Below are 25,890 nucleotides of genomic sequence, written 5' to 3' on the forward strand. Positions count from 1 at the left end.
CTGACAGCCACTATGACATTCTGACATTCGCAACACGAAGTTCAAGTCACACGAAGTTCGAGCCAAGCGAGAGAACTAAACTGAACATAACACACAACGCGAATCGAGATAACCAATCAGCGCACAGTGTGATATTTTAGCAATCTAGGAGGACACAATTATTGCACTAAAAGTATATTAGTTTTTATTGGTTTTATGAAGCTATTACTAATAAAATATATAATTGAGAACATATTTTCCATTAATGTGACAATATTTAAAGAGACAAAGTGTAAAGATTTAAACTGATACCTTTTGAGATCTACCAGGTCTTTTTCTAGCAACACATTGCGAAGTACTCGGTAGAGCGTGAAGCACAGCATCAGAAAACGTAAGATTTCCTTGAACCCACGAAGAATTAGCACTCAGGAATCGTCCTCGATGTCTGCCTGATTTGGTCCATCTTTGCTCCATTTTTTGACAGAAACTTCTAACTGTTGCTTTTATATTTTTTAAAATGTCAATTGGCAATGGAAAATCGCCCAGTTCTTGTAAAACATATGTCATTATGGTATCAATTCTGGCATCTTTCGAATTTTCAATCCATATGTTGAAAATAATATGATGAGAAATTTGGAGAGTCATTCTGAAGTTGAAGAAAAATGAGTAAGTTCGCAAACTTTCGCAACAAATTTTTTACGTATCACATAACTTAAAAACGTAGTTTTAATTAAAATATAATAATAATACTATATAACATGGTATAATTTGTTAAAACTCTCGTTACAAATCGAAGATAGGAGTTGTGATACATGTTAATCAGATACAAATTTTTAAAATTTGAACCTGAATTTGCGGGATAAGGAGGGCGTTTTCAAAAAAATGTTTCGGACAAAAGTTACTTACATGCATGAACATATATTTTTCCAAGAAAACAAGAAGAACAATTGAATTGAAAAGGGTCTGTAACTCTAGGCAACTGCGTTGTTATAAACAAATCGAGCAAACGCATTATTATTCATGTGAGTTTACTTATCGAGTACATTGTACATATATTCTCTTGAGATATACTTAGTGGTATTTTAATCTCCTGTTAATCTTTATTAAGGTATGTTTACACGTATATATTTTTTCTAATACTAATTCACTATCTCATTTTTTAAACTTTGTATCTAATTAACATGTATCACAATTCCTATCTTCGATTTATAATGAAAGTTTTAACAAATTATACCATGTTATACAGTATTATTATTATATTTTAATTAAAACTACGTTTTTAAGTTATGTGATACGTAAAAAATTTTTTGCGAAAGTTTGCGAACTTACACATCTTTTCTTCAACTTCAGAATGACTCCCCAAATTTCTCGTCAGCTTATTTTCAACATATGGATTGAAAATTCGAAAGATACCAGAATTGATACCATAATGGCACATGTTTTACAAGAACTGGGTGACTTTCCATTGCCAATTGACATTTTAAAAAAGATAAAAGCAACAGTTAGAAGTTCCTGTCAAAAAATGGAGCAAAGATGGACCAAATCAGGCAGACATCGAGGACGATTCCTGAGTGCTAATTCTTCGTGGCTTCAAGGAAATCTTACATTTTCTGATGCTGTGCTTCACGCTCTACCGAGTACTTTACAATGTGTTGCAAGAAATAGACCTGGTAGGCCTCAAAAGGCTTTTGAAGACTGCAGCTTAAAAGTCAAGAAACGAAAAATCAAAAACCTGGTAGAAACAGTAAGCCAAGAAGAATTATCGATAGCTACTGAAATGAAATTACGAGAGGCAGGAAAAAAGGATTCTGCTTCTATTGTTAAAGAGCTCTGTGTTGCTTCTCCAAAAAGAGGTACTATTATTAAGAATGCCCGTCTTTTTTCTAAAAACCAGCAGAATTATCTGCAGATCAAGCGCTCGCTGTAATAGTTGATGCCAACCTTTCTACACATCAATATAACGTTATACGCCAAGTTAAAAACATTAACAGTAAGTTGTATCCACCTTATTACAAGGTGAAAGAAGCTAAACAGTTATGTTATCCTTCTGGAATTACTGTTACGGAAATTTCAGCTGAAGTAAAACTTCAGTCACTCATTGATCACACTGTAGTACGAATATGTAAAGTTCAAGAAGTCCTAAATATTTTACATTTGTCCGAAAATAGTGATATAAATATAATTATAAAGTGGGGCTGTGATGGTGCAGAACAAAGTAGGTATCGACAAAAGTTTTGTGAAGAACATCATACAGACGAAAGTTTGTTCAGTATTTCTGTGGTTCCGTTACAAATTTATGCTTCTATTAATAATCGTAAAGAATTATTTGGTAAAATCCTGCACCATCTTCGACAAGACACTGTCGTCTCATCAAATTCCTTTTTGCCAAAGAATCAGTAGATGTAATAACTACAGAAGTTAAGAAAATTGAGGATCAAGTTGCAATACTTTCGCCTACAAAAATACTTGTGAATGACAAGGAATTGCTTGTAAAGCCTACATTGATCTTCTGTATGATAGATGGTAAAGTGTGCAATGCCGTGTCATCATGTACGTCAACACACAAATGTTACTTGTGTGGAGCAAAACCAAGTGAAATGAACAATTTAAACATTATTTCAAAACAAATCGTAGACAAAAATTTTCTTTCATTTGGATTGTCACCGCTGCATTCATGGATACGTTTTTTTAAATGTATATTACATATTTCATATAGGCTGGATATAAAATCATGGCAAGCTCGAGGCACAGAAAATAAAAACAAAGTTGCCCAAAAAAAGAAGTATATCCAAGATAAATTTAAGACAGAATTCGGTCTGTTGATAGATATGCCTAAACAGTAAACGGGCAACACTAATGATGGCAATACAGCTCGCAAATTGTTTAGAAATGCTGAAAAGTCTGCTGAAATAACTGGGATTAATGTAGAGCTAATCAAGCGATTTCGTGTCATATTAGAATGCGTAAACTCTAGTTTTCAGATAAATTTAGATAAGTTTGATGAGTACACAAGACAGACACGAGAATTGTACCTTAGAGAGTATTCTTGGTACCCAATGCCCGTAAGTGTACATAAAATACTGTGTCATGGTAGGGATATTGTGGCCACTTGTATTCTTCCAATTGGGAACTTTTCTGAAGAAGCACAAGAGGCGAGAAACAAACATAGTAGGAAATACAGAGAATTATTTACTAGAAAAACATCAAGAACTGACACAAATACCGACTTATTTAATAGATTACTTATTACCTCAGATCCTTTTATTGCGAGTTTACGTGTTCCTCCAAAAACTAAACGCGGACAAATCATTCCAGAAGTTTTAGATTTACTGGAAGAATCTTCACATGATATGGATATATCAGAAGATCACTTAAACAGTACTGATTCCGAATAAAATGGATATGTTCGACTATTTCTCTGATAAATAATTCTCTCTTTTCTTTTATAAAGATAAAATAGTTGTTTTACATAAAATGTCAACTTACTGTCAACAGTTTAAATATTTATACTTTGTGTCTTTCAATATTGTCACATTAATGGAAAATATGTTCTCAATTATATATTTTATTTGTAATAGCTTCATAAAACCAATAAAAACTGATATGCTTTTAGTGCAATAATTTTGTCCTCCTAGATTGCTAAAATATCACACTGTGCAGCGTCGCGGAAAAGAGGCCTCAATATTCGATAAAAAAGAATTTCACGAAGTTAACACGCCTCTTTTAGGATAGGATACATATTTTGAGCAAAAGGGATCCACATTCCTCGCTTATTTCGCAAAAATATATACTTGTTTATTTATTTATAAAAAATTGAACCTGCGAAAAAATTTGCAAAAATTATATATGATAGTAGGAGGTATCAAGTAGGGGAGACCAGGGATAAACGTAACATTTTGCTTATTTGTGTTGATATCTTCGATTTACTTGTTTATTTATAAACTTTTTCTATCTCATAAGATTAATGCATTCTTTACTTATTATTTGGTATGGATAAAACTTATGCACATTATACAATTACGTGGAAAAATCGAATTTTATAAAAATCGAGATTTGTTACGATTGTCCCTACCCCTAGGGCTGGTTGTAACAGGGCTGAAGATTGATTTTAACAAGATAAAATAAAATTAAAACAAACATATAATCAATGTAGTGAAACGTTTTATTCCTTATAAACTTTGTTCAAATAATTCTGGACATGTTTAATTATTTTAAACATAAATAATGAAACATAAAATTATAAAAACAAAATTATACGAACATAAAATTATTCAATCATAAAATAAACGAAATTGTACAAACATATAATAAACAAAAATGTTTAATATCACAAGGAACTTCTCTTTTATAACACAACATAAACTATTCTTATAAATTAAGGTTATGCAATTATTTATACCTGAAGAAAATTAACTAAAAAAGTGAAAAATCATAAATTTCTGGAATTGATATTCATATAGGTAAACAAAAAAAGATAACAAAAAATAAAAAAGGTATGAAATACTTCGATATCTGTTACAAAATTGAAAAAAGTCACTCATTGTCAGAAAGACAATTATGGCAAACATAACTGAATTTATTGTTAGTGCTAAGCCTCTATCTGTTTTTCTTTTTCGTATATTCGGCATTCTAAAATAATAAGAATAATAATAATAAGAACGTTTTTGTAAGAGAAATATATATAAATGAATAGAAATCAACACCAATAACAATTATTGTTTTCGGGACATAAGTAACAGTCTGTTACTTTTGTCCCGACTTAGATTTTTGACACAATTGATCAAATATTTAATGTTATAAAATAAACTAACCTCAAAATATGCATCAAACTATTTAAAGGAATAGCGACTCATTTATAATAAACAATAAATAAAGGGGTAAACTAAATTTCCAATGCAATATTAAGAAATTAAGAAAACATACACAAAATACTTACTTTGACCGTGTGTTTATGGCATCGATGCAACAGACACAGAACCTCTCATGAAAGAGCTTCGAGCGCTACTGAGGTGAGAGGGACGTTCAAAAGACGTATAACCGTGGATAGATTCGTACATGAATGTTTTTTTTAGTAATCGCGTTTGTTACATTTGTCCCGTGTTACTTTTATCCCTGGTCTCCCCTATATTCAGTAATTTTTGTAGCTTCCCATCTTCATTTGTGTCGTCACGTTCGCCCGAATTAAAATGAAGAAAACGCTATTTTCTCAACTTTATTTGTTCATAATAATTCTTTATTTGTTCATAATAATTGTTAATTATTATAATAAATAAATTTGCATTAATCAAACTTGAAGGACAAGTATTTAGAAGTCAAAAAAATAAAAAGGTACGATTATTATGGCCAAATCGTAAGAGCAACACTAATAAATCTGCGACAATGTAAGTGGTACGACATGTACCAGTGCCCCTGAAAGGGTTAAATCACGTGATACGTGCGTACCAATTGAGACATTGACACGTTCTTGAAATTAACACGTTTTGTATCTTTACTGAACCGTATGATGATTTTCGGGCGACCGTGCGATCTCGCAAATTCAGTCTTGAAGCGATCGATATACGATCAGAAGCTTAACGGGGGCGCGTTCTCTTTCGCTTGCGGACACGGCGGGGTGATTTTGACAGGAGAGGCAACTCTCGATCGATAGTGCGACTCTGTGAGGTCTTATGCTAATGCGTCTGTCGATGCACCACCGTGTGTGTAATGAGGCTGTGCGCCAGCGCATATAAAACGCCAAACAAGGGGAAACAATGTTATCATCCTCGCGTGATCTCGGGCCCGATCTGTTCGCGCTCTCAGGCCCCGCGCTCTTCGATAAGGGGCCCGCGGTCGATGCTTCTCACCTGAACACGCGCGTCGCGCTGCGCGTAAAGTACAATGCCCGTTCCCTTTACCTAGGAGTGCATCTTTGAGGGAAAAAGAGACCGCGCGAAACTGAGAACGTTTGTTTCCGGCAATTGCGGGACAATCGACAGTAATGCTCTTCGGGGATAAACTACATTTTCTTCTTTATCTGGTTGTAAATTGTACCAAGTATCCCTTCGCGTAACATTACAGGCGAAGTATCGATAATGGTTCACGTTTTACGTGCTCTTCTCTAATTCCGTCCCGTCGACCCGATCGTTGCACATTTCGTAATACAACGTAAAGAGGATAACGTATCTATGATTTCGGGCGCATCTATAATGAACCGAAATCGCAACGCGAGATAGAGAAGAGACTGTGAACGAGCGTTTGCAGTTCCGCATAGCGGATTTCGCCTCGCGTGCCTGCAAGTCTCGTTGGATTGCGTGTCCACCTCGCACTCGAATTAGGCTATCGCCTGGAGGAAACGTCGTTCGTGCAACTGTCTCGCATGTGCGAGAATCTCCCATCGTAGCGGACGCAAAGTGTCTATTAAACCCTTTGTGTGTTGCGGTCGCGAACGTTGTGTAAATTAGTGTGCGCGAATGTTACGTGCTCAGATAAACATTGTGAATAATTAGGACTTAAATTAACACTAACAAGTGAATTAATTAAACTGGTGACCTTCACATGCTCGGAAACACGAGCAGTTATGTTCGCAACAAGTCACATTTCCAATATTGCTGGCCGACACTGCATCATACTTTGATCTTTATTTGAAAATTTGGAAAAGATATAAGAATTAATTTATTCATATTTCATATTTGATTCTAATTAGAATAATGATTGTGTTTTAAGTCTAACAAATCCCGTTAGCGCACAATTATTTCGGTTAGAACTTTCATGTCTTAACATCGACATTTGCCAGGCATTTTGATCCACTAAAATATAAGCAATTTTGATTACTAACTGGCGATTTAATAACTTCTATAGTAATTATGTATAAAAGAAATGATACAATGTTCAATTCAATCTAATAAATCGCGACATTATAGAAAAAATCAAACAAAGATTAGGATTAAAATCAGATTTTGGTTTCAGAGGAATCAATTTAAATTTTTAAGAGTATTTTTCGAAAGTGGGCAATTGTCTGATCATTCTGTATAAAGATAAAACTAGCGTATACGGCGATAAGAAAAGCTATTCGGATTCGCGATTGAAGAAAAATTATTCATCTCTACATATAGTCAGAATACGTCGTAGCGAATCGTTCACCGAACATTTTTCTTGTGCTGTAGCGCAAGAAAACTTTGTGAAGTTTCCTTTTGAAACGCGCTGCGAGCATACGACGACGTTTTCAGCCTACGGCCATCTCGGCAGTCAAAGAGGATGCCATAATTGATGTAATGAGCAGCAACTTCATTCACCGTGGCCGGATAAGTACGAAAGGCAAGTACGTTCCGTCCGAGTTCGTGGTTTACAGCGAAGTTTACGATGTGACCATCTTCCTTTCGATAATTTGGCACTTCGATCTTTGGGGGGACGTGCGGTCGTTTAACAACGTCCCGCTGCAAATGCCTATGAGAACGATAGGCCGTCTTAAAACGGAAATTCCACTGCGGCCTGCCGTAATTCTCGCGAATTAGACAATTAACGTCGCGGCGGAAGTCGTAATGCATTGATGAACGAGACGAGATAACCGCGCGCAATTCACTTTCGTATGATTTACTGATGTCTAAGTGACGTTGAAAATATGTTACCGTGTGCGGCCGACGTGCAATTAAAAGCTATAGTTTCCGAATTTATTGTCGTGTTTAGCTCTTTATCTGATTAGAATTATCTGCAAGTACGATCGGTATATTGTTACGTGATACGTCATGGAGAATGTGTTTCAAGTAAATTACTGGAACGTTGATGAACTCGCTAAGCATGTTAAATCTACCATAAATTAATCGTGATAGCTAACTCTTTTAACATTCTTGATAAAATCATGAGAAATATATAAATATACATATATAGGAATAAAATTGGGAAGATCTCACAAATATGGATTTCTTAAATAAAGAAGAATTGTGGCAAGCGACTCATTTCTTTTTAAAAAGCCAAGAATGGAACGCGTCAGCGCGTAGCCTTTGTGCTGTAAACTTTAAAGAGGTGAGCGTGATCCTCTCAAAGTAAGCCGGGTCACGCGAGAACCGAAGGAAAGTTTCCAGTGAGAGACAAGACTCTTACTCGTGCTTACATAGCTCTATGTGTCTTAACATTTACATTTCTATCCAAGAAACTTGGGTGTAGCAACTTCAACATCGAACAACATCGAGCTATGTTGTTCGATGTATGGCCATACCTGACATGACATTAATTTTGATTAATTACGATTAATTACTGTATTTAATGTAGCGCATTAATCAAGGTATTGTCTTGATTTCGTTACTTTTAATCGCTAAAGCGCGGTACTTTCATTTAGATACAATCAAGCGACGCGGTAGTGTCGCGACGCCAAGTACATACAAATACCGCGTCGCGATGCCAAGTACATAAAAATAAAAAATCCGGCTCCGAACAATGGGAATCACTGCATAAACATCGAGCGTTACAAAGTTTAGTGCATAGACGTCGAGCGCTACCGTATAGCTTATCTGGAATTCATACCATTTGACAGGTCACATAAACTTATGATTAACATATTTCAGGAACTAAAGCCGTTATCAAAAATCTAACGGCACTTTTATTATATAATATGGGTGCAAGCTTTCGATTGCGACCAATTTGATCAAGATTGATGCAGTTAGTCTTGAGATATTGTAATCGTATATTATAATTGTGACGTTTCATTTTCCTTTTCCATGCAATTCAGGTTCAGACTCACGTACATATCTTCGCACATACACATGCAAAGCGATTTTGTCCGTCAAGCTGCCGTTCACACATGCATGATGTAATTTATTATAAATTAAAACTGATTTTAATACTTTTGGATAATGTTTTATTTTAAGATAAATATATAAATCGCAAAAACTATAAAAAATTTAAATTTACTTGTTTAAATGAAATCATCGTGATAGCGTCGCAATGACAAGTAAATAATTCTTCTAATTTTGAACGATATATTATGACAATTTAAGATATAATTTGGAACATTTTATACTCATAGAACGAAACCGAGGAAGAAAGAGAGGGAGTGAGAAAGAAAAGTTTAAATTGTCACAATTTATATTTGACAATTAGAAGAATTAAGGAGATTTGCACGATTAGATAAATCTTTATTATCCAACAGTTTTATGTTGGATGAGATCTCACAGCAGAAATAAAATGGCATATTATTTCGGTAATACAAAAATACATAAAAACATTAAAAATTAATGAAATATAAAAATTTTTACGAAAAGTAATGAGATCCCTCTAAAAAAACATTACAAAGGTAAAAAAATACGCCAAGTACATTAAAAAGCAAAACTAAATATGATGAAATTCATAGTTAACTAGCCAAGTACCTAGAAGCAATTCAGTTTGAGGATTTGTAATTTGAAATAATACTTGGCGTGCCCGGGTCGCATTAAAACGTACGTCTTACCTATAATTTGTATAAACTCTATGTGTAAAGTATTTGTATTGAGTGAGTAATGAAAAGGGATATTTATAATCACTCCGCTAATGTGCAAAACTGTAAACGTATTTGTTTTAATACCAAATACAAAGATTTACGAGTCATTAGTGAAAATACTCAAGGCAGTACAAATTTAGAAGAATGCATGTCCAATGCGACCCGGACACGCCAAGTATTATTTCAAATTAAAAATCCTCAAACTGAATTGCTTCTAGGTACTTGGCTAGTTAACTATGAATTTCATCATATTTAGTTTTGCTTTTTAATGTACTTGGCGTATTTTTTTTACCTTTGTAAGGTTTTTTAGAGGGATCTAAATTTTACAGTTTTTTTTGTTAAAAAAATTAGATCTATTGTATCTGCGCAAGTTTGTGTGAATTAAAATTGTTCGTACTGAAATTAAATTCTATCAAATTTAGTCATAAAAATAAAAGTGGAGTAAATATATGAATCACTACGTGCTTAAAATAATACGTGAATTAAACCGCGATTAATTCGCGACACTTTTACGATCTCGGATCCACCTCTAAGCTAAGTAGCGTAGAAAAACGACTGTCAAATAAATATATGTAACATTGATCTAAGATAGTAATGTTCTTGGAAATATGTTACCCAAGTTAGTACCACTCAGGAACTACACGCTGCCGCTTACCCGTCACGTATTTCCACAACGGTTGAATTACTTCACTTTCCGCTATCTGCCTTATTAATCGCGAAAGTATAGTCGTGTCTCAGTCCGGCGCTATCTAAGTCGGAAGTAAATCAGCATTCACGGTAGGACGTTGTGAAACACCGGTGGTCAGCCCGGAGGTGTCGTGTCTCTTGACGTCGCACGTATGTATAAGTGCAATATAGTGAAACGTAACGAAAACTCAGGCTTGTGGCACTGATTAGTAGGATGCATGAATTAATTTCAAAGAAAAAAGATTCATCTAAGAGAGATTATATAATACTTGCATACGTGCTACCGTGAGAAACTCAGATATTCACTAAGTAATCTACATACATGCTTCCGCATTAAATGGCCAAACTTGAAATATGAATGTGGACCTCAAAAAGAAATTTCCTGTGGAAGTATGCTCGCAAATGCTTCGTTCAAAAGATGTTGACTTCTGAAGTTACAAAACTATAAGAATGAATAATGTCAAAATATCTCTTTTTTTTGTTTTGAAGATCATTGACAGGCATTGTGTTTGCAACCAAATAATAATCCACAAATTTTCGTAAAACATTTTGTGAACAGATGAGGCCATATTTACCAGACAAAGAAGTAATGTTTGATCACATGAAAATCCTCGAGTAATCCGTAAACAAAATTTTCAACACGGTTTTCAGTGTAATGTGTGGTTAATGGAATGATGAACAATATTTTAATTGGAGGAAGCACAATTTAATTCATTTTGCTCTTAATTTATTTATTTATAAATTTGTTCTTAAGCCGAAATTAAGCGTAATTAATTATTTTAAGAGTAAGATAAGATATATTTATTTGATAAATTATTTTTAAATGCAATTTAAATGTTATAAGAATTTAACTAATATCCTATATTAAAGTAAGATTATAATTTTCTACCAGTTCGCTTGAATGAAAACGGATTTCTCGAATTTTTGAACAAACAATTTTATGACTTTTTTGGAAAACATTTCGTTAAAGTAATAATAAAGAAGAATAAGAGTTAACTCCTAATTTCAATTAAATGGCAATTAAATGGCTATTCTACTTACTATAGTAGAGGTCCCCGACAGTGGCTTAATATGTATTTTCCCGGAAGATAGATTGGTCGTGCTGGACCTATGGTTTAGCCTCCGCGAATTTAACACCATTAGATTTTTTATGCTCTCAAATAAAACGTATATGAAGTGTCTGTTAATAATCTTTAAACATTAAAACGGAGGATAGTGCAAGCGTGCGGAAAAATTACAGACGCACACTGTCAGTCAATCACGCGTCCTTTCATCGAATTCATTTCTATGTTGGTGGAAATCATCATTTTGAACAAACAAAATTTAATAATTAAATTTTGATTATTTGGCAACAATTTGGGATTCGTTCCAGAGAGACATCGTACACCCTGTAAAATCATTTAAAGATTAGAAGATGTATCGATTTTTGCGAAATTGCACGCGAAAGTTTTAAGAATGATAAATAGCGCAAAAAGAATATGAAAAAATGCAAAGCACATGCATCATGCTTTCCGACTTGTATCATTATTCTCTGACTCCATAGATATCAAAATATAAGAGGAAGATGAATCTTTATGTCCTTTAAGCTTAAGATAAGAGATCTGTAGGTATCGACAATAGAAAACTTACGTGCGGCGTTCGGAAAAATTCGTTATTCGTCAGTGTAAACCTCCTACACTATCCGTGATTTGCAGTATATCATTCATAATTCGAATGGATTGATTTGTAATATGATTCGCGTCCCTTGAGTTTCGTCAAAAAACCATTCGGTTAGCGAATCAGTGCGAATGGCGACGCATCATCACTTTCAGGTAATACCGACAAAAAAATCATTATCACCGGCGCAAGTCCGGTAGCAAAGAGTAGCTACCGAATAGTCAGTCTGTTACAAGGAGTCAAAGTGACTGGGCATTTATGGATTTTGTACTGATTGTGAGTTTTATGTTTACATTTGCATATAAATATATATAGATATGGCTTATATATATATATATATATATATATATATATATAGATAAGGTATTCAGCATACATTTCTGGCATCCTTATACAGCATGCTCCCGGGTTAAATGGCCAAACTACAAAAAAATCTGTACATGTGCTCGCAAATGTCTCATTCAAGAGATATTGACTTCTGAAGTTATAGGATACACAAGAACTATTAAGAAGAAATAATTTCGAAATAATCTAGATTTATCCTCTTTATTGCTTTATTGCAGTAATCAAAATTTAATTATTAAATTTTGCTTGTTCAAAATGATGATTTCCACTAACATAGAAATGAATTCGATGAAAGGACGCGTGATTGACTGACAGTGTACGTCTGTAATTTTTCCGCACGTTTGCACCATCCTTCGTTTTAATGATTAAAGATTATTAACAGACACTTCATATACGTTTTATTTGAGAGCACAAAAAATCTAATGGTGTTAAATTCGCGGAGGCTAAACCATAGATCCAGCACGACCAATCCATCTTCCGGGAAAATACATATTAAGCCACTGTCGGGGACCTCTACTATAGTGAGTAGAATAGCCATTTAATTGCCATTTAATTGAAATCAGGAGTTCACTCTTAACGGAATGTTTTCCAAAAAAAGTCATAAAATTGTTTGTTCAAAAATTCGAGAAATCCGTTTGCATTCAAGCGAGCTGGTAGAAAATAGAGTCCAATTAAAATATTGTCCATTATTCCATTAACCACACATTACACTGAAAACCGTTTTGATGTTTACGGATTACTCGAGGATTTTCATGTAATTTATCATTCTTAAGAATTTCATGTGCAACTTTTAATCTTTAAATGGTTTTACAGGGCGCACGATGTCTCTCTGGAACCAATGCCAAATTGTTCAACGAAGATCAGTAATTACCCAACACCGTTGTGCAATTATGCAATTGTGTTGTGCATCAAGACGATACAAGTGTAATATTCATTCTTCACTTTACGAGGTAGTTATTACACACGCCGATACGCAAAAAGCTTTTCAACGCATACGACTCGCCACGCTCTCCAACACAGATATTGACCCTGGTTAATGTATCGTCCTAACCGGCTGTGTAGGATGCATGCGTAAGTTTGTTGGGATGTAGCGAGGATGCACCTGCCTTCGACATCGAGCATTCGACCGAACCTCCAAGTCCTTCTTCCGTCTTGAATACGTTTGCTTCGAACGAAACTTAAAAGCCAAACGAAAGGAGAATAACAGAAGTTAACAGAAGTTTTATGCAAACTACTGTGAAAAAGAAAAAAACGAATTAAAATTTTATTTAAAATCTTGTTACGAATATTTCTATTATATATATATTTTTTAATTATTAAAATATTTATGAATATTTATTTTTGAGCTAAATTTTCTCTTCGTAGTTGAAACTATTTTTTCAAGCTTACTAGTCTCACAAAAAGGGCAACTTTGATTTTTTTTATATTATATATGCGATGCAAGTAGACATGTTTGCGTCAATACGTCGACAAAATATGTTATAAAAATAGATTTTAACCGGTTCTTATAACGATTCGCAGAAACGAAAACGCGGTGTATCTTCCGTGAAAAGAAAAGAGACGAAAATGAAACGTACGTTGTTTTTGCTCTCATACGGATACGAACGAAGGAAGGCATTTTTCATTGTTAATCCCCAGTTATAAAGAACGATCGCTCGTAAACGCAGCGTACAAGCCGGCTCCGGGGGTGCGGTATTTCTGAATTAAAACGGTGTCCCCGACACCACAGAGGGAACACGGGAGAGAACCTGCAGCCTGCACTTATCGTCCGACGTGGATTATTGCGCACGAATGTCGTACCTCTGAGCGTGCGTGCTCGCAACGTCGAGATGCATCGCTTTGTACCGCTATTAAAAGTGGCCAAGTTAATAAACTACGCTCGTTGAAGACGCGTCGCTGTATCGCACGACGACTCTCTCCTATTTTATTTTCTATCTTGCGTTTCGGAGCTTCACTCCTACGTCCGCAATGAGATAATGGTCGACTTACGCGTGCCGTGAAGTAATTAATTAGAGAACTCATGATTCATCCACTAGCGTATGGGAATTATCGGAGAACGCATGTTGCGCGCATGTAATTCTTGATCGGAATGAAAAGTCACTAGTCACGGATCTATATATCCTATTTCTCCTGTTCGAGATCATCGCGGAAAGTCCGTTGATCGCTTTATCGATTCTTCGATACAGGATACGTTACGGAGAAGAGTGGCCAATGGCGAGATGACCGAATGGAAGACACCCCCGATTATTTATTGCTCATTATAATGCAGCTGGACGCTTTGAGAACTGTCCCGCTACCAACCAGGGAATCGGCAGCCGCGATCAAGATCCGGATAAAGTCGCACAGCCACCGCCTACAATTTATAAGATCCCGCTCGCCCGCACTTCGGAGCCTCGGGGAATACTCGCGTGCTGTACACGTACATGCAAGCACATATTTGCGTAAAAAAAAGAGGGAGAAGGAGAGAAGAGGAGGGAAATATACCCGCGAGTGGACCGAAAGCGAAATCTTGCCGCGTTACTGATTGCCGTCGGTCTCTCTCTCCCTCCCTCTCTCCTTCACAGTTTCTCAACACTTCCGCTAAATTCTAATTGCTTGATCTGATCCTGTTAGATGGACGTTGCGATACAGAATTGCCGCCGTACATTACGCCCTCGTTCGCTCCTTCGTAACGAGCTCGATCGTTTCGAAAAGTCGAAAAAAATTCAACCTACCTTTCACTCGTGATGCTGGAACCATAACAATCCCACGGGATCACATGCGTACGCGTGAGAAGCAGAAGCTCGAAGCTATGCAACGATAAATTTACTTGCCTCCTCTGAGTGTCATTAATCCCCACATTATTACACTAGAGAAGTTTTTAATCGAACGGACTACATCAATCATTGCATCAAGGACGAACAGAGTCTTTTGCATAAGATAATTAACGTAATAAACAAGACAAGATAAAAGAGACGGAATACAACAGAATACAAGATAAAGAGTCCGCGATACGTATGCGGATGAAAACAGGTGCAGATACCGATGGATGATCTACGATCATCGTACAGCTTTTCTATGATTATAGCACAGCTTCGTGGATCGTAATTAAATCAGCGTCAGTGATTTATGGGATTTATTCCCACCAACGAAGAGAGCAAAAGATGCGGATCATTCTCTATTAGTGTCCGTCGACGTCATTTATCAATGAGACGCGGAGAGAGCAATTTTGCGTTCTGTCAGTGCTCATCATCCGGAAGATCGGATGAATATTATTAATAATACTTCTAGGGGAAAGTTCACCTGTGCACTTTATCAGACAAAAACTTACGGTAATGGTAAAAATGAATACGGGCGATTAGTATCAGCCAATTAATATCGGATGAATTTTTCTGGATTGTATACTTTTTGCAACCCTTACGCGAATGTGGTTGACTTTAGCTAAACAGTCGCAGCAGAAGGTACTTTCAGCCGCACACACCGCGTCAAGCTAGCAGCGGAGTTGATCGTTGACCGAGTGACCGGGGCTCGAGCAACGGAAGTCTCGGTTTTAATGATAACAGCCAGCTCTCCTGGCCAACCTACCGTAGCGACCGTGGAAGAGTCATTGCCGGCGGCAACGAACGGGGCGGCGTCGGGCAAAGAGCGATTCGCCGTCGTGTTGCTTTATGGGTTTAACAGCTGAACCTGACAAGTAAACCTCGGGGAATGTCAGATGCCGATTTTTTTCAAATTTTTTACAGTTGTTCCTCATATCAAGCTATAAAGAAATCTGCCAAAAGTTTTAGCTCAAATTGATTTTTTCAATTTTTTTATAAATTTTTTAATTTTACGCAAATACACGATTTTACACACGTTTAAAGTTGTTTTAGCAGTTTTATTTTTTATGAATGAATCTTTTCCCGATTTTTTAAAACTCGGCATACATGTAGAACACGAAAATAATAGTTTATCTGTATAGTTTTTCTTCCTGTTAAGGGCATTAAGCAGTTTTGAGGATAGTAACTACCTTTCGAATTCTTCCCTTATTGCCATAGAAGTGGTTCGGTAAAGAAAAAGTGAAAAAAATATGTAATGTGCAGGTTTTGGGGTCGCTGACCATAAATTAGAAATTCATTTTGCGAAATTCAAAATGGCGGATACGATATGGCGGTCGTCATTGAAATATAAAATAAGAAATAATTCAACTTGCAAAAAGCTTTTTCAGAAATTTAAACCTCAAGCAAGAAAGAGGAATCGAGTACACTTGTCAATAATCCTTAACTTGTAATAATAATAAATTTTAATAACAATAATTGTTAGCTTAAAAACCTAAACGTCTAATAGGCGAGGAAGAACGTTTAGGTTTTTCGAAAGGTAGTGACTATTCTCAAAACTGCTTAATGCCCTTAACAGGGAGAAACACTATATAGATAAACTATAATTTTCGTGTTCTACATGTATGCCGAGTTTTAAAAAATCGAGAAAAGATTCATTCATAAGAAATAAAACTGCTAAAACAACTTTAAACGTGTGTAAAATCGTGTATTTGCGTAAAATTAAAAACTTTATAAAAAATTGAAAAAATCAATTTGAGCTAAAAATTTTGGCATATTTTTTTATAGCTTGATATGAGGAACAACTGTAAAAAATTTGAAAAAATCGGCGTCTGACATTCCCCGAGGTTTACTTGTGAGTATGATTTAGCGTTCGCCGACGTCTTGTATCTACGGTCCGATGAAATCCCGAAGGACCCCGGCGACCGCGTTCATCCTGTGCGAGTCGCGCTGAGTTGCATGGCTGATCGTAATAATACTAACTTCGGGGTTTGGACTCATGCTGTTTTCTAGGCTCGCACGATGCACTACCGCATTCGCCGTTCGTCTTCCGCGTAACTCCGCGTTCATCGTGATCTAAACACCGGTGAAACCGTTTCCCCGGGAGAATGGCTCCAGCGTGATTAATGACGACCGCAAATAGCGATAGCAACTAATTGTAACTTTAGAATCAAATGCCGCGTACGAGGGCACGTGTAGAACGACGTGGCGTGCCCGCGTGTAATTAGGGCTTCCAAGGCTCATGTCGAGACTTTCGAATATGGAAGGCGTGAGACCAACTTCGAAGCGAGATTCATATGGAGAACAGCATGGTGTGTCGCACGCAGTGTGTCTTGAATGAAAGAGAAAAATTAAAAGTATATCGAATTTATTAATTTTTATTTTAATTTGATTTATTAATTTTTATTTTAATTTTATCTATAAATTGACAACGATAAAGCGACATGTTTTATAAATAAAAGGTTTTTTATATCAGAATTTTTATCGTAATTATTAAATATGCGGATTGTATATATACATATAAAAAAAGAATATTTTCTAACTTGTTGATTTTAGCTAGGAACCATGCAGATCCTGAGACAACACAAGAACACTTGAATTGTTTAATCTGGCAATCCAGAAACGTGTAATTTCTCAGTCAGCGAGGTATTACTTTCTTGCTACCCGGATCAGATTATGTGCAGCGCTGTATTATTATCTGATAGCTCGTAACAACTAAGGAAAAAGAAAATGGAGTGCCAAGAAGTATTTGATCCGCGCTCTACGTGATGTTGCGTTATATTCCGGATTATGCGCCACTCTCTTACGTGGCAGATTGAATAACCCGAGCTATCGAAAGAGCTCGTTTATTCATCAAAACTGGCGTTTGTATTATTGAGAAGAAGCATCGCCAGGGGATGTGATGTTATGTTTCGTGAAAAAACCTGGAACCTTATTTACAGAAGGAAGATATCGGAGAATAACGGAACAACCATTTGGGAAATGTTCCGTAGCTGATGTAATAAGAAGTCGGACAAGTACTTCCTTCCTCCATTCGCTTCTAACAATACTATTCTAACTTCTAGCTTTTTCAGCATTGTGAATTTCATGCTTATACGAGAAACGAAACATTTTTTTTCAACTGTTATTCATTCGACCAAATCTTTTTTGACCCGAGCAAAGGAAGAGAATATTTTATATAGATAGTATTTTACGCTAGTATAATAACAATATTAACATTTAATTTAGATACCGACCATTTAGTCATAAAATATATAACTTTACTAAAAATAAAAGGTGAAGATTTTTCTATTAATTTCTAATAATAATAAATTTCAATAAATTTTTCTAATAATTTCTAATTTCTAATAATTAATAAATTTTAATAAATTTTCCTACTAATTTCTAATAATTAATACATTTTACATATTCTGTTCGATATCCTAAATTTCACCGCAACTTCTCTTGTTTCGAATCATATTATACATGTATGCAGCTTGGCACAAGCAATATTAGCAAAGTTCAGTTGTTAATCCCAGGGGTTTCGTATTGAGACTACTGAGCTATTCACTAAGTTCCACTAAAAGCCGTCCTTGCAATAATTGACCGCTGCATCACTGAATTCGCGTTTCTTCGTAATTCGTAGAAATGATGGGCAACTTGTAAAACTGAGTAAGTAAATTTGTGATCAAGGACTCGAACTGAGATGAAGTGCTGAATGTTACAAAACATTTTCTTTGAAGAAAATTTGATTCAAACTTTATGGAAGCATTCAAATTAAAATCAAATCGGATATTATTAGACGCAACGCATCTGCTCGCACATTAGAGGTTCACGCATGTGCGACATCCCTTTGTTGCAAAATCATTTCGCACATGCAAGACTCTCACGTGAGTGCTTCGTACACGCTGGACATCATGCGACGCCCTTGAACGCACCACGCTCTCTCGGACGGACGCCGAGCACTTGTGGATTGAAATTACTCGCACACGCTTACCGTCGACTCAGTCGCTTCTGGTTACGCATCTCTGGAGGCAAGCAAGAGTACAAGCTCGTTAGTCCGATGGCTGGTTGCAGCCATCGCGGTGCAGCGCGCCGTTAATTAGGCCATGCCGCGTTATATGAAATTAGTCGAAGCGTAAATCCCATCGTGTCCCCTCCCATCCTCTCATAGTACCATCCTCATATATGGCTTCCTCGTGTACAGCAGACTCGATATGGGACTGTTTAAGAGCGTGGATACCAATCTACCCGGGATCACTCTTGTTCCGACGAACAATGCCTCGTTCTCAATCGCGGCGGCCGGTTCATGCATACAGATGCGGATTAGCGATACGAGCCAGCCGATTCGATTCTCGTCGCGATCTACGTGCACCGGTTTTTCCTGCGAGGGCAAAGAGTACGAGAGGTACCTTTTGTTCTCCGTTGGAGATGAGAAATTCTTTTTTATTTTGCAGATTAGCTATCTAATGCAGCTGAGGCGTTGTCGTTTCACGTGACTTGCAAATATTGGAACTATTACATTCACTATGACATTTACAAATATTTTTCTTTGCGACTGCTATTTAACGAAACATTAAAAGCTGCTATTTAAAAATCGGGATCTTGATAACATTGTTAAGGGGAGTCGTCTGTTTTACCATGAACTTTCTTCCGATCAAATTTCTTTTTGGTTGCATTAAACAACAAATCCTTTTCCACAATTACAGTATACATCAAAATGTTTGTCAATGACCTAGACTTACATTAATGTTAAAAACGGAAAAAATTTAGAAAATTACAATTTTATTACCGACTTGTGGCTTGCCTCGTATGATAATATGCTTATAATATATAAGTTGTGCAGTTTGTACGTACAAAATGAGTAGTCATTGACAAAAAGACAGAAGGAAAGAATATAAGGAAACTTTTAAAAGAGACTTCAGAAGTCTAGTAAAAAAGTTTGATTGGAAGAAAAATTTTGAGTATATGTGCATCTCTAAAATCGTGACCAAGAGTAAAACAGAGCACAAGATTAATTCCTTGATATCGTGCAAAAGGATTTTCATTCTGCGCAACCAATGAAAAGATCTATTTAAAAAACTCATTTATTCCGTCGGTAATACAGACGACTCCAGGATCCGAAAATTCGAATTTTACTCATAAAGAACAGATAATGTGTAAGTACTACTTGAAAAAACTTGATTCTAAATTCAGCGTTATATAAGTACTCGATGAAAATTATAAATACTAAAACTTAATTTCTCATTTCATTAGGAATCAATTATCCAATTACGTGGGCGCAAGACTCCACGCGATTTACGAGACAAGAGAAAAGAACGAAGATGGCCGTGGAAATCTATTTCGCTCGTGTACCTTTGCAGCGGAGGGTTAATATCTTTAAGATGGACAAGGAAATACAAGCGCTGTAATGGAGGAGCAGACATCGACGTTCGCTGGCGAGCGTGATAACTGTAAGAAAGTAAAGATCCGCAGCTATTATACGCGCACGGTTCTGTTTACGAGGAGGCGCGATCGTTCGTTTGTGGAGAACATCCGACGGATGCGCGATTACCTGCCTTAACTCGCCCAGTAACTCCCGACGTTGTCCAATTTACGCCGATACACGACGCGTGGCGAGACGACCGATCGGCTAGGACAGGATGGAGGCGCAGCGCGAGTCTGATGCCGGGCGAGGAAATCGCTCGCGTCGTCTTCATCGATCCACGCGATTGGGGGAATCGAGAATCATTTTTCAATCTAGTTACAGCTCCCTCATTTCCGCGTTTGTCGGCCTGTTGCGGAAGCAACGGACACCGGGGGCGAACGGAAAAATATTGTTGCCGCCCGGACGCGAAGGATAATATCCTGGACGCGGAAGAGTGGGACGCACGCGGAATTCTGGAAAATCGATACCGCCGTGCATGCTTTCACGATTGCGGAATTAATTTCCCGGCAATTGTACCGTTTATTTAGCCGGCGGTATATAAATATGTTAACGCACAGATTTATTTTGCGGAATGCGGTCGTGAATGCGTTACACCGCATCGTCGTTTTGTTGTCTCGCTCGCGGAGAGATTCATCCGGCTTTAGAGATATTAGACTTTGAAGACTCGCACGGTTAAGGCTCCGTACAAGAAAATGGGAACGGATTATATTGAAATTATTGCGCGTAAAGCGGAGAAGAGATGGAGGGCAAAAGGTGTGGCTACCGTATCGTGGAACGCAACAGACAGTGTCCGTTACATTCAGATGGACGTAAACGCAGAACTCAGGCACCTGAACGCGAACCCCTCGGCTTTTCTATTCGCCTTGAAATGCTACCGTTAGCTTATTAATAATGCACTGCTTTTAGTATTTTATTTTTAGCTTTGAATAATTTAACAACGGTAAACATCACACCTCTTTGTTATTAATAAAGTTATCAAAATAATGAACAAATGGTAATATTATAAGAAACAGTATGATATTGTTATTCCTAATAATAATGTAAATAATATTAAACATAAAACAAATAATACCACATTTTGTCTTTTATTCCTTTAGGTTTTTCAGCACAATTTGCAGCTCAGCGTTTGAGTTATTCAATTTCAGGTTACTTAAAAAGCCAAAGAAGGAATTGGTGCTTTCATTTAAGCGAATTGGCTCGACCGCATCCCAAGATACGGCTATTTCTGCATAAAGCGTGTATTGAGTGGCAACAGGTGGGCCACCGAAAGTGGATCAGCAAACTTTTTTCTTCCTTATCCCTCTTGCTGAATCGGCAATTTCGCTTTCGCATTCGCGTACGTAAAACAAAACAAAATATTCGAGAGACCATTTTTTTCAACACAATATCAAGCAATTTATTTCATAATAAAGTTATGCAACTTGTTTTCCGGCTAATGACATACGCATTGATATATGTAAGCATTCATTAACGTAACTGTTTCTCTAAGTTTTTAATTTAGTTTTATTTATTATTTTTATTTATTATTAGTTAAATTATTATTTTAAGTAAAAACTAATAATTAAAGTTATATGAGAATTTAAAAAAATTCTGCATAAAGCAAAACTTAATTTTATTATCGATAAGCAAACGTGTCATTGATAATAAACTGCATGTTAGTGTGAAATTAAAATTTCGCACTACCTAAGAGTTTTGGAGATAAAAATGTAAGAAGAAAGTTACTAAACAACATGAGGAAAAAGATTGTTTCCTTTGACAATCAGCAATTTTGTCTGATTTGGTAACGTATATTAGCATCACGCTGAAAGCATCTCACCGTCTCGCTCTTTCTCTCTCTCGGCCGATTTCTGTCAGATAACTCTCGGCATCCATGGACACATTCGCAAGTCACTTATACACAGAACGCGTACCTACGCGAATGTATCGCGCAGACATGTGTGTGCAAGTATATCGCTCGAGGGGGTTACAGAGTCAGTGGGACACCCACACAAGCACGCACAGCACGGTCAGGGCAACCTGTGTGCGATTACACATCAAGTGATCTACAACCAGGTGGTCCTATCTCCTTTCTATGCAATAGTGATCTGTACGATGTCTCTTCGATTCAGCCTCGAGCACCCCACTTGGCACGGCCAAGCCTCCCTCAGCGTGTCGCACTGTATATTCACCCTCTTGTCTAACGGCCCGTCCTGTATCCTCATTCGTACTCCGTTGAAGGGATTTACCGCACCGCTACGTTCGAGCAATTCTCTCGTCCTGTATGAAACATCCTCCTACATTAGCGTGCGCATCTGCGGTTCCGTAAAATTCTCCAAGAGTCTCGACAATTGAATGGTGCATCGAGAGAGCGAATTGCCGTAGAAGGAAATTGAATCGAGAATTGTATTTTCCACAGGAATATTCACGCACGTGTACATGCACGCTTGGTTAGTTGGTGTACTCCTGACACCATCATAGTAATTTATTTTTGTTTTTTACATACCGCGATAAGATAACACAAGCCTGCGAAATTTTAGGTTTTGTTAGTTACAAAAAGCAGAGTAGGAGAATCTGATAGTTTTTTTGACGCTGAAAATGAATCTGGCAGCAGAATTTCCCCAGCACGTCAGGTTTTTGAGTAATTTGTGGTTAAATGATCCAAAAATGGCTATTTCGGTCAATTACTTGTATATCTCAGCGAAAAAAATCGTCCGAAAATGGTAATCGAAAATGGATTTGAAAGGTAAAGACTAATACTATACGATGCCATTGGCAGAAATGTTTCAAAAAATTTGGTTCTGCCATAATAAATTCATGAAATTGGCCGAAATAGATATTTTTGGACCATTTTAACCACAAATTACTCAAAAACCTGACGTACTGGGGAAATTCTGCGGCCAGATTCGTTTTCAGCGTCAAAAAATCTATCAGATTCTCCTACTCTGCTTTTTGTAACTGATCCTCGCAGGCCTGTGTAATCTGTGTGATATTCACATGATAGTATCTGATAAACGAAGAGTGAATTAAAAATGAGGGTAAGCCGATACGATATGCGATTACAAACACGATAAGAAAATGATATGCAGATCGCGGAGAAATTGTTAATTTCCACGCGCATATAGTTAAATCCTTCGTGTGGAACGTCACTCGAGCGGCAATTTTACGGCATGTAACGCCGGGACGCACATCGATCGTAAAAACGCGCAGCGCTGCATCGTTCACGGTGCACGGGTATGCGTAGCGCGCAAGTGGATCCAGTAACATCGTTTGTCGTGCGCAGCCCTGTGAATGAAGGAAAAATAAGCGCGGTCCGGTTCTTCGCGACCTGTTTCGCACGAATAAAAATGTTTGCGGCCGCGGCCGCTAGTAACCTGCTACGCGCGCTTAGCGAGGATATCGCTCGCGCTTCGTTCATTTGGAGCTTGTGTATCTCGAGTGCGAGACACTGGGAATGTACATATGACCGACGGGTACGGACAAGCGTGTCGCAATTGGTCCGTTCTTTATAGCTGCACTGCTGAACTGGTGCAATAATAAGTTAGAGTGAGAAAAAATGTACTCGTCTCACTTTAACGTATTGCACCAGCTCAGCAGTGCAGCTATAAAGAACAGACCAAATGAATAGCGAATGGTGAACTGCTAGAGACTCTCTAATACAGGGATACGCAACTAGATGTTTTGGCCAAGTGTAAAATTTGTGATTATACCGTGGGCCGCAGTAGCTAAATTTTTTCTCTTTAATATTTTACATTGTATTAAGAAATAAAATATTTATTCTATTATATATATTTTTTAAGAGAAATATATATTTTAAGAGAGAAAATTAATTATAATTGTTATTCACCGATAATAATTCAGTTTATTTTTTAATTTTTTCTGCGAGTCAAGTTTGGACGTCACGGACCGGATTGGAAAGCCTCGCGGGCCGGATCCGCCAATTGCGTATCCCTGCTCTAATAAGAGTCTCGCCATATGATGTCTAGTTTTGATTGGTTCTCCAGATCTTATTTGAATCACACAAACCATTAATATAAACAGTATATTTCAACAACGTAAATAAAAAATAAGCTGTGTAGCACATCGCTCTTTATCTCTTTTAATTTTTTATACATTTTGCAATATATTTTGCAGCGTTGTAAATTGAGCGTGGTAGACTGAGCATGCGTGAGCGCGAAAAAACAAAAGAAAGAAATGGAAATATCCTTCTCTCTCGCAGAATTTTGTCCAGATCGCTTTATGTCAAGACTTTTACCAGTAATGTAAGGTCTCTAATGGATATCTGCGATATTTGAAGAATTTGCCTTGCGATTAATTGAAATTTATAACAATTTTCGACCCAATTCTTCCAAGCAGGTACTCAAAGTCGATAGGAGACATTCTGATAAAATTTTTATACTGGCTGAAATTCCAAATCCCGCAGAAGTTTTGATCCAGCCCGTTTTTTATATAATTCGATGTGCCGCCGAGATTTTTTTGCTTTTTAATCGACACGTCGCTTGTGTCAAATTTCTCCTTCACAGACATGCATCTATCCATGTGCTTTTAGAAAAAAATCCCTTACCACAAGGATTTGATTGATACATCATCTATGTAGCGGTCATTTCTTAGTAACCGTACAATTAAACTTGCATCGCGGAGAGATTTATTCGAGATACTAAAAATCCATGGCGTGTCAAGAGAAAATGCATGTTTTCTAGAAAAACCATATTTAGAAATAAACAAGGCAGACAGCGATAGGGTAATCATCCGGAATTATGATTATTTAATGCAGAAAGCAGAAGGCGCGGCGGAATCCTCCCAAGTCGAGTTACCGCGGGGGATTAAAACTCAAGAGATGGCTGGAAGATAATGACAAGGAAAATATTTGAGCGTAGCGCTTGGGAGATAATCCCTGGTCGATGGTATTGGAATTCGTGGGCTCACCCCGCGTTTTTATCGGCGTGCGAGCTCGCCCATATATTGCTCCGTCGTCGTGGAGCCCCGTAAAATATGTTCGCGGCGGGCGAACCGTTGTTTCCTTCCATCGAAAGATCCCAGCCAACAGGTTTCCCCGGACACGTCTCGTACAATTTCATTCAGACGCTCGTGCGTCCGCGCGCCGCACCGGCAATACGTACCCGTCATGACTGATTCCGAGAAACCTATCGCGATTTTACGCCACTCTCGGCTATCACGGGACCCACGGTGATCGGCGGCTTTCCCTCGCATATCGGTAACCTGATCGGCACGCGGAGAAAATAACTTGTTTATCGGGACGCGCTTGGGTACGTCAAACCGACGGATATACAGAAATTAAACTTCCGCTGCGCGAGAAGCGAAGGACGATGCCACGACGTGGGCGACGCGTCCTAATCGAGATTGGTCGACCGAACGACCGAGCTTGTTTTAGCACTTTTCACGTGAAAATTATGTCTACGTAAAATCATATTTATGTCTATATTGTCATTGTTGTTAATCGATATTTAATCTAAGATTTACTCTTTGCTTCGACTAATTGACCTTTCGCTTCTCAACGTGATGCAATTGTCGGTGAGCCGGAAAGAGAGAGTCAAGTCTGCACGAACCCTTTGACCTTTGCGTTCTCTCAGTCTGGC

General features: G+C 37.2%; 2 protein-coding genes across 2 annotated transcripts in view; one reads left to right on the plus strand and one right to left on the minus strand.

The window, feature by feature from the left end:
* LOC105280000 (cadherin-99C) overlaps positions 1 to 25,890 on the minus strand; it is a 181,596-nt gene that overhangs the window by 70,875 nt on the left and 84,831 nt on the right. The gene's annotated exons all lie outside the window — the stretch shown is intronic.
* LOC105279996 lies at positions 18,306 to 21,264 on the plus strand. Its single transcript, XM_011340152.3, has 2 exons — positions 18,306 to 19,297; positions 20,146 to 21,264. The coding sequence occupies exons 1-2, from the start codon at positions 19,107 to 19,109 to the stop codon at positions 20,261 to 20,263; spliced, it is 309 nt and encodes a 102-aa protein (XP_011338454.1). The 5' UTR covers positions 18,306 to 19,106; the 3' UTR covers positions 20,264 to 21,264.

This window comes from Ooceraea biroi, chromosome 14, assembly GCF_003672135.1.
Source record: "Ooceraea biroi isolate clonal line C1 chromosome 14, Obir_v5.4, whole genome shotgun sequence".
In the NCBI taxonomy this organism is placed as follows: domain Eukaryota; kingdom Metazoa; phylum Arthropoda; class Insecta; order Hymenoptera; family Formicidae; genus Ooceraea; species Ooceraea biroi.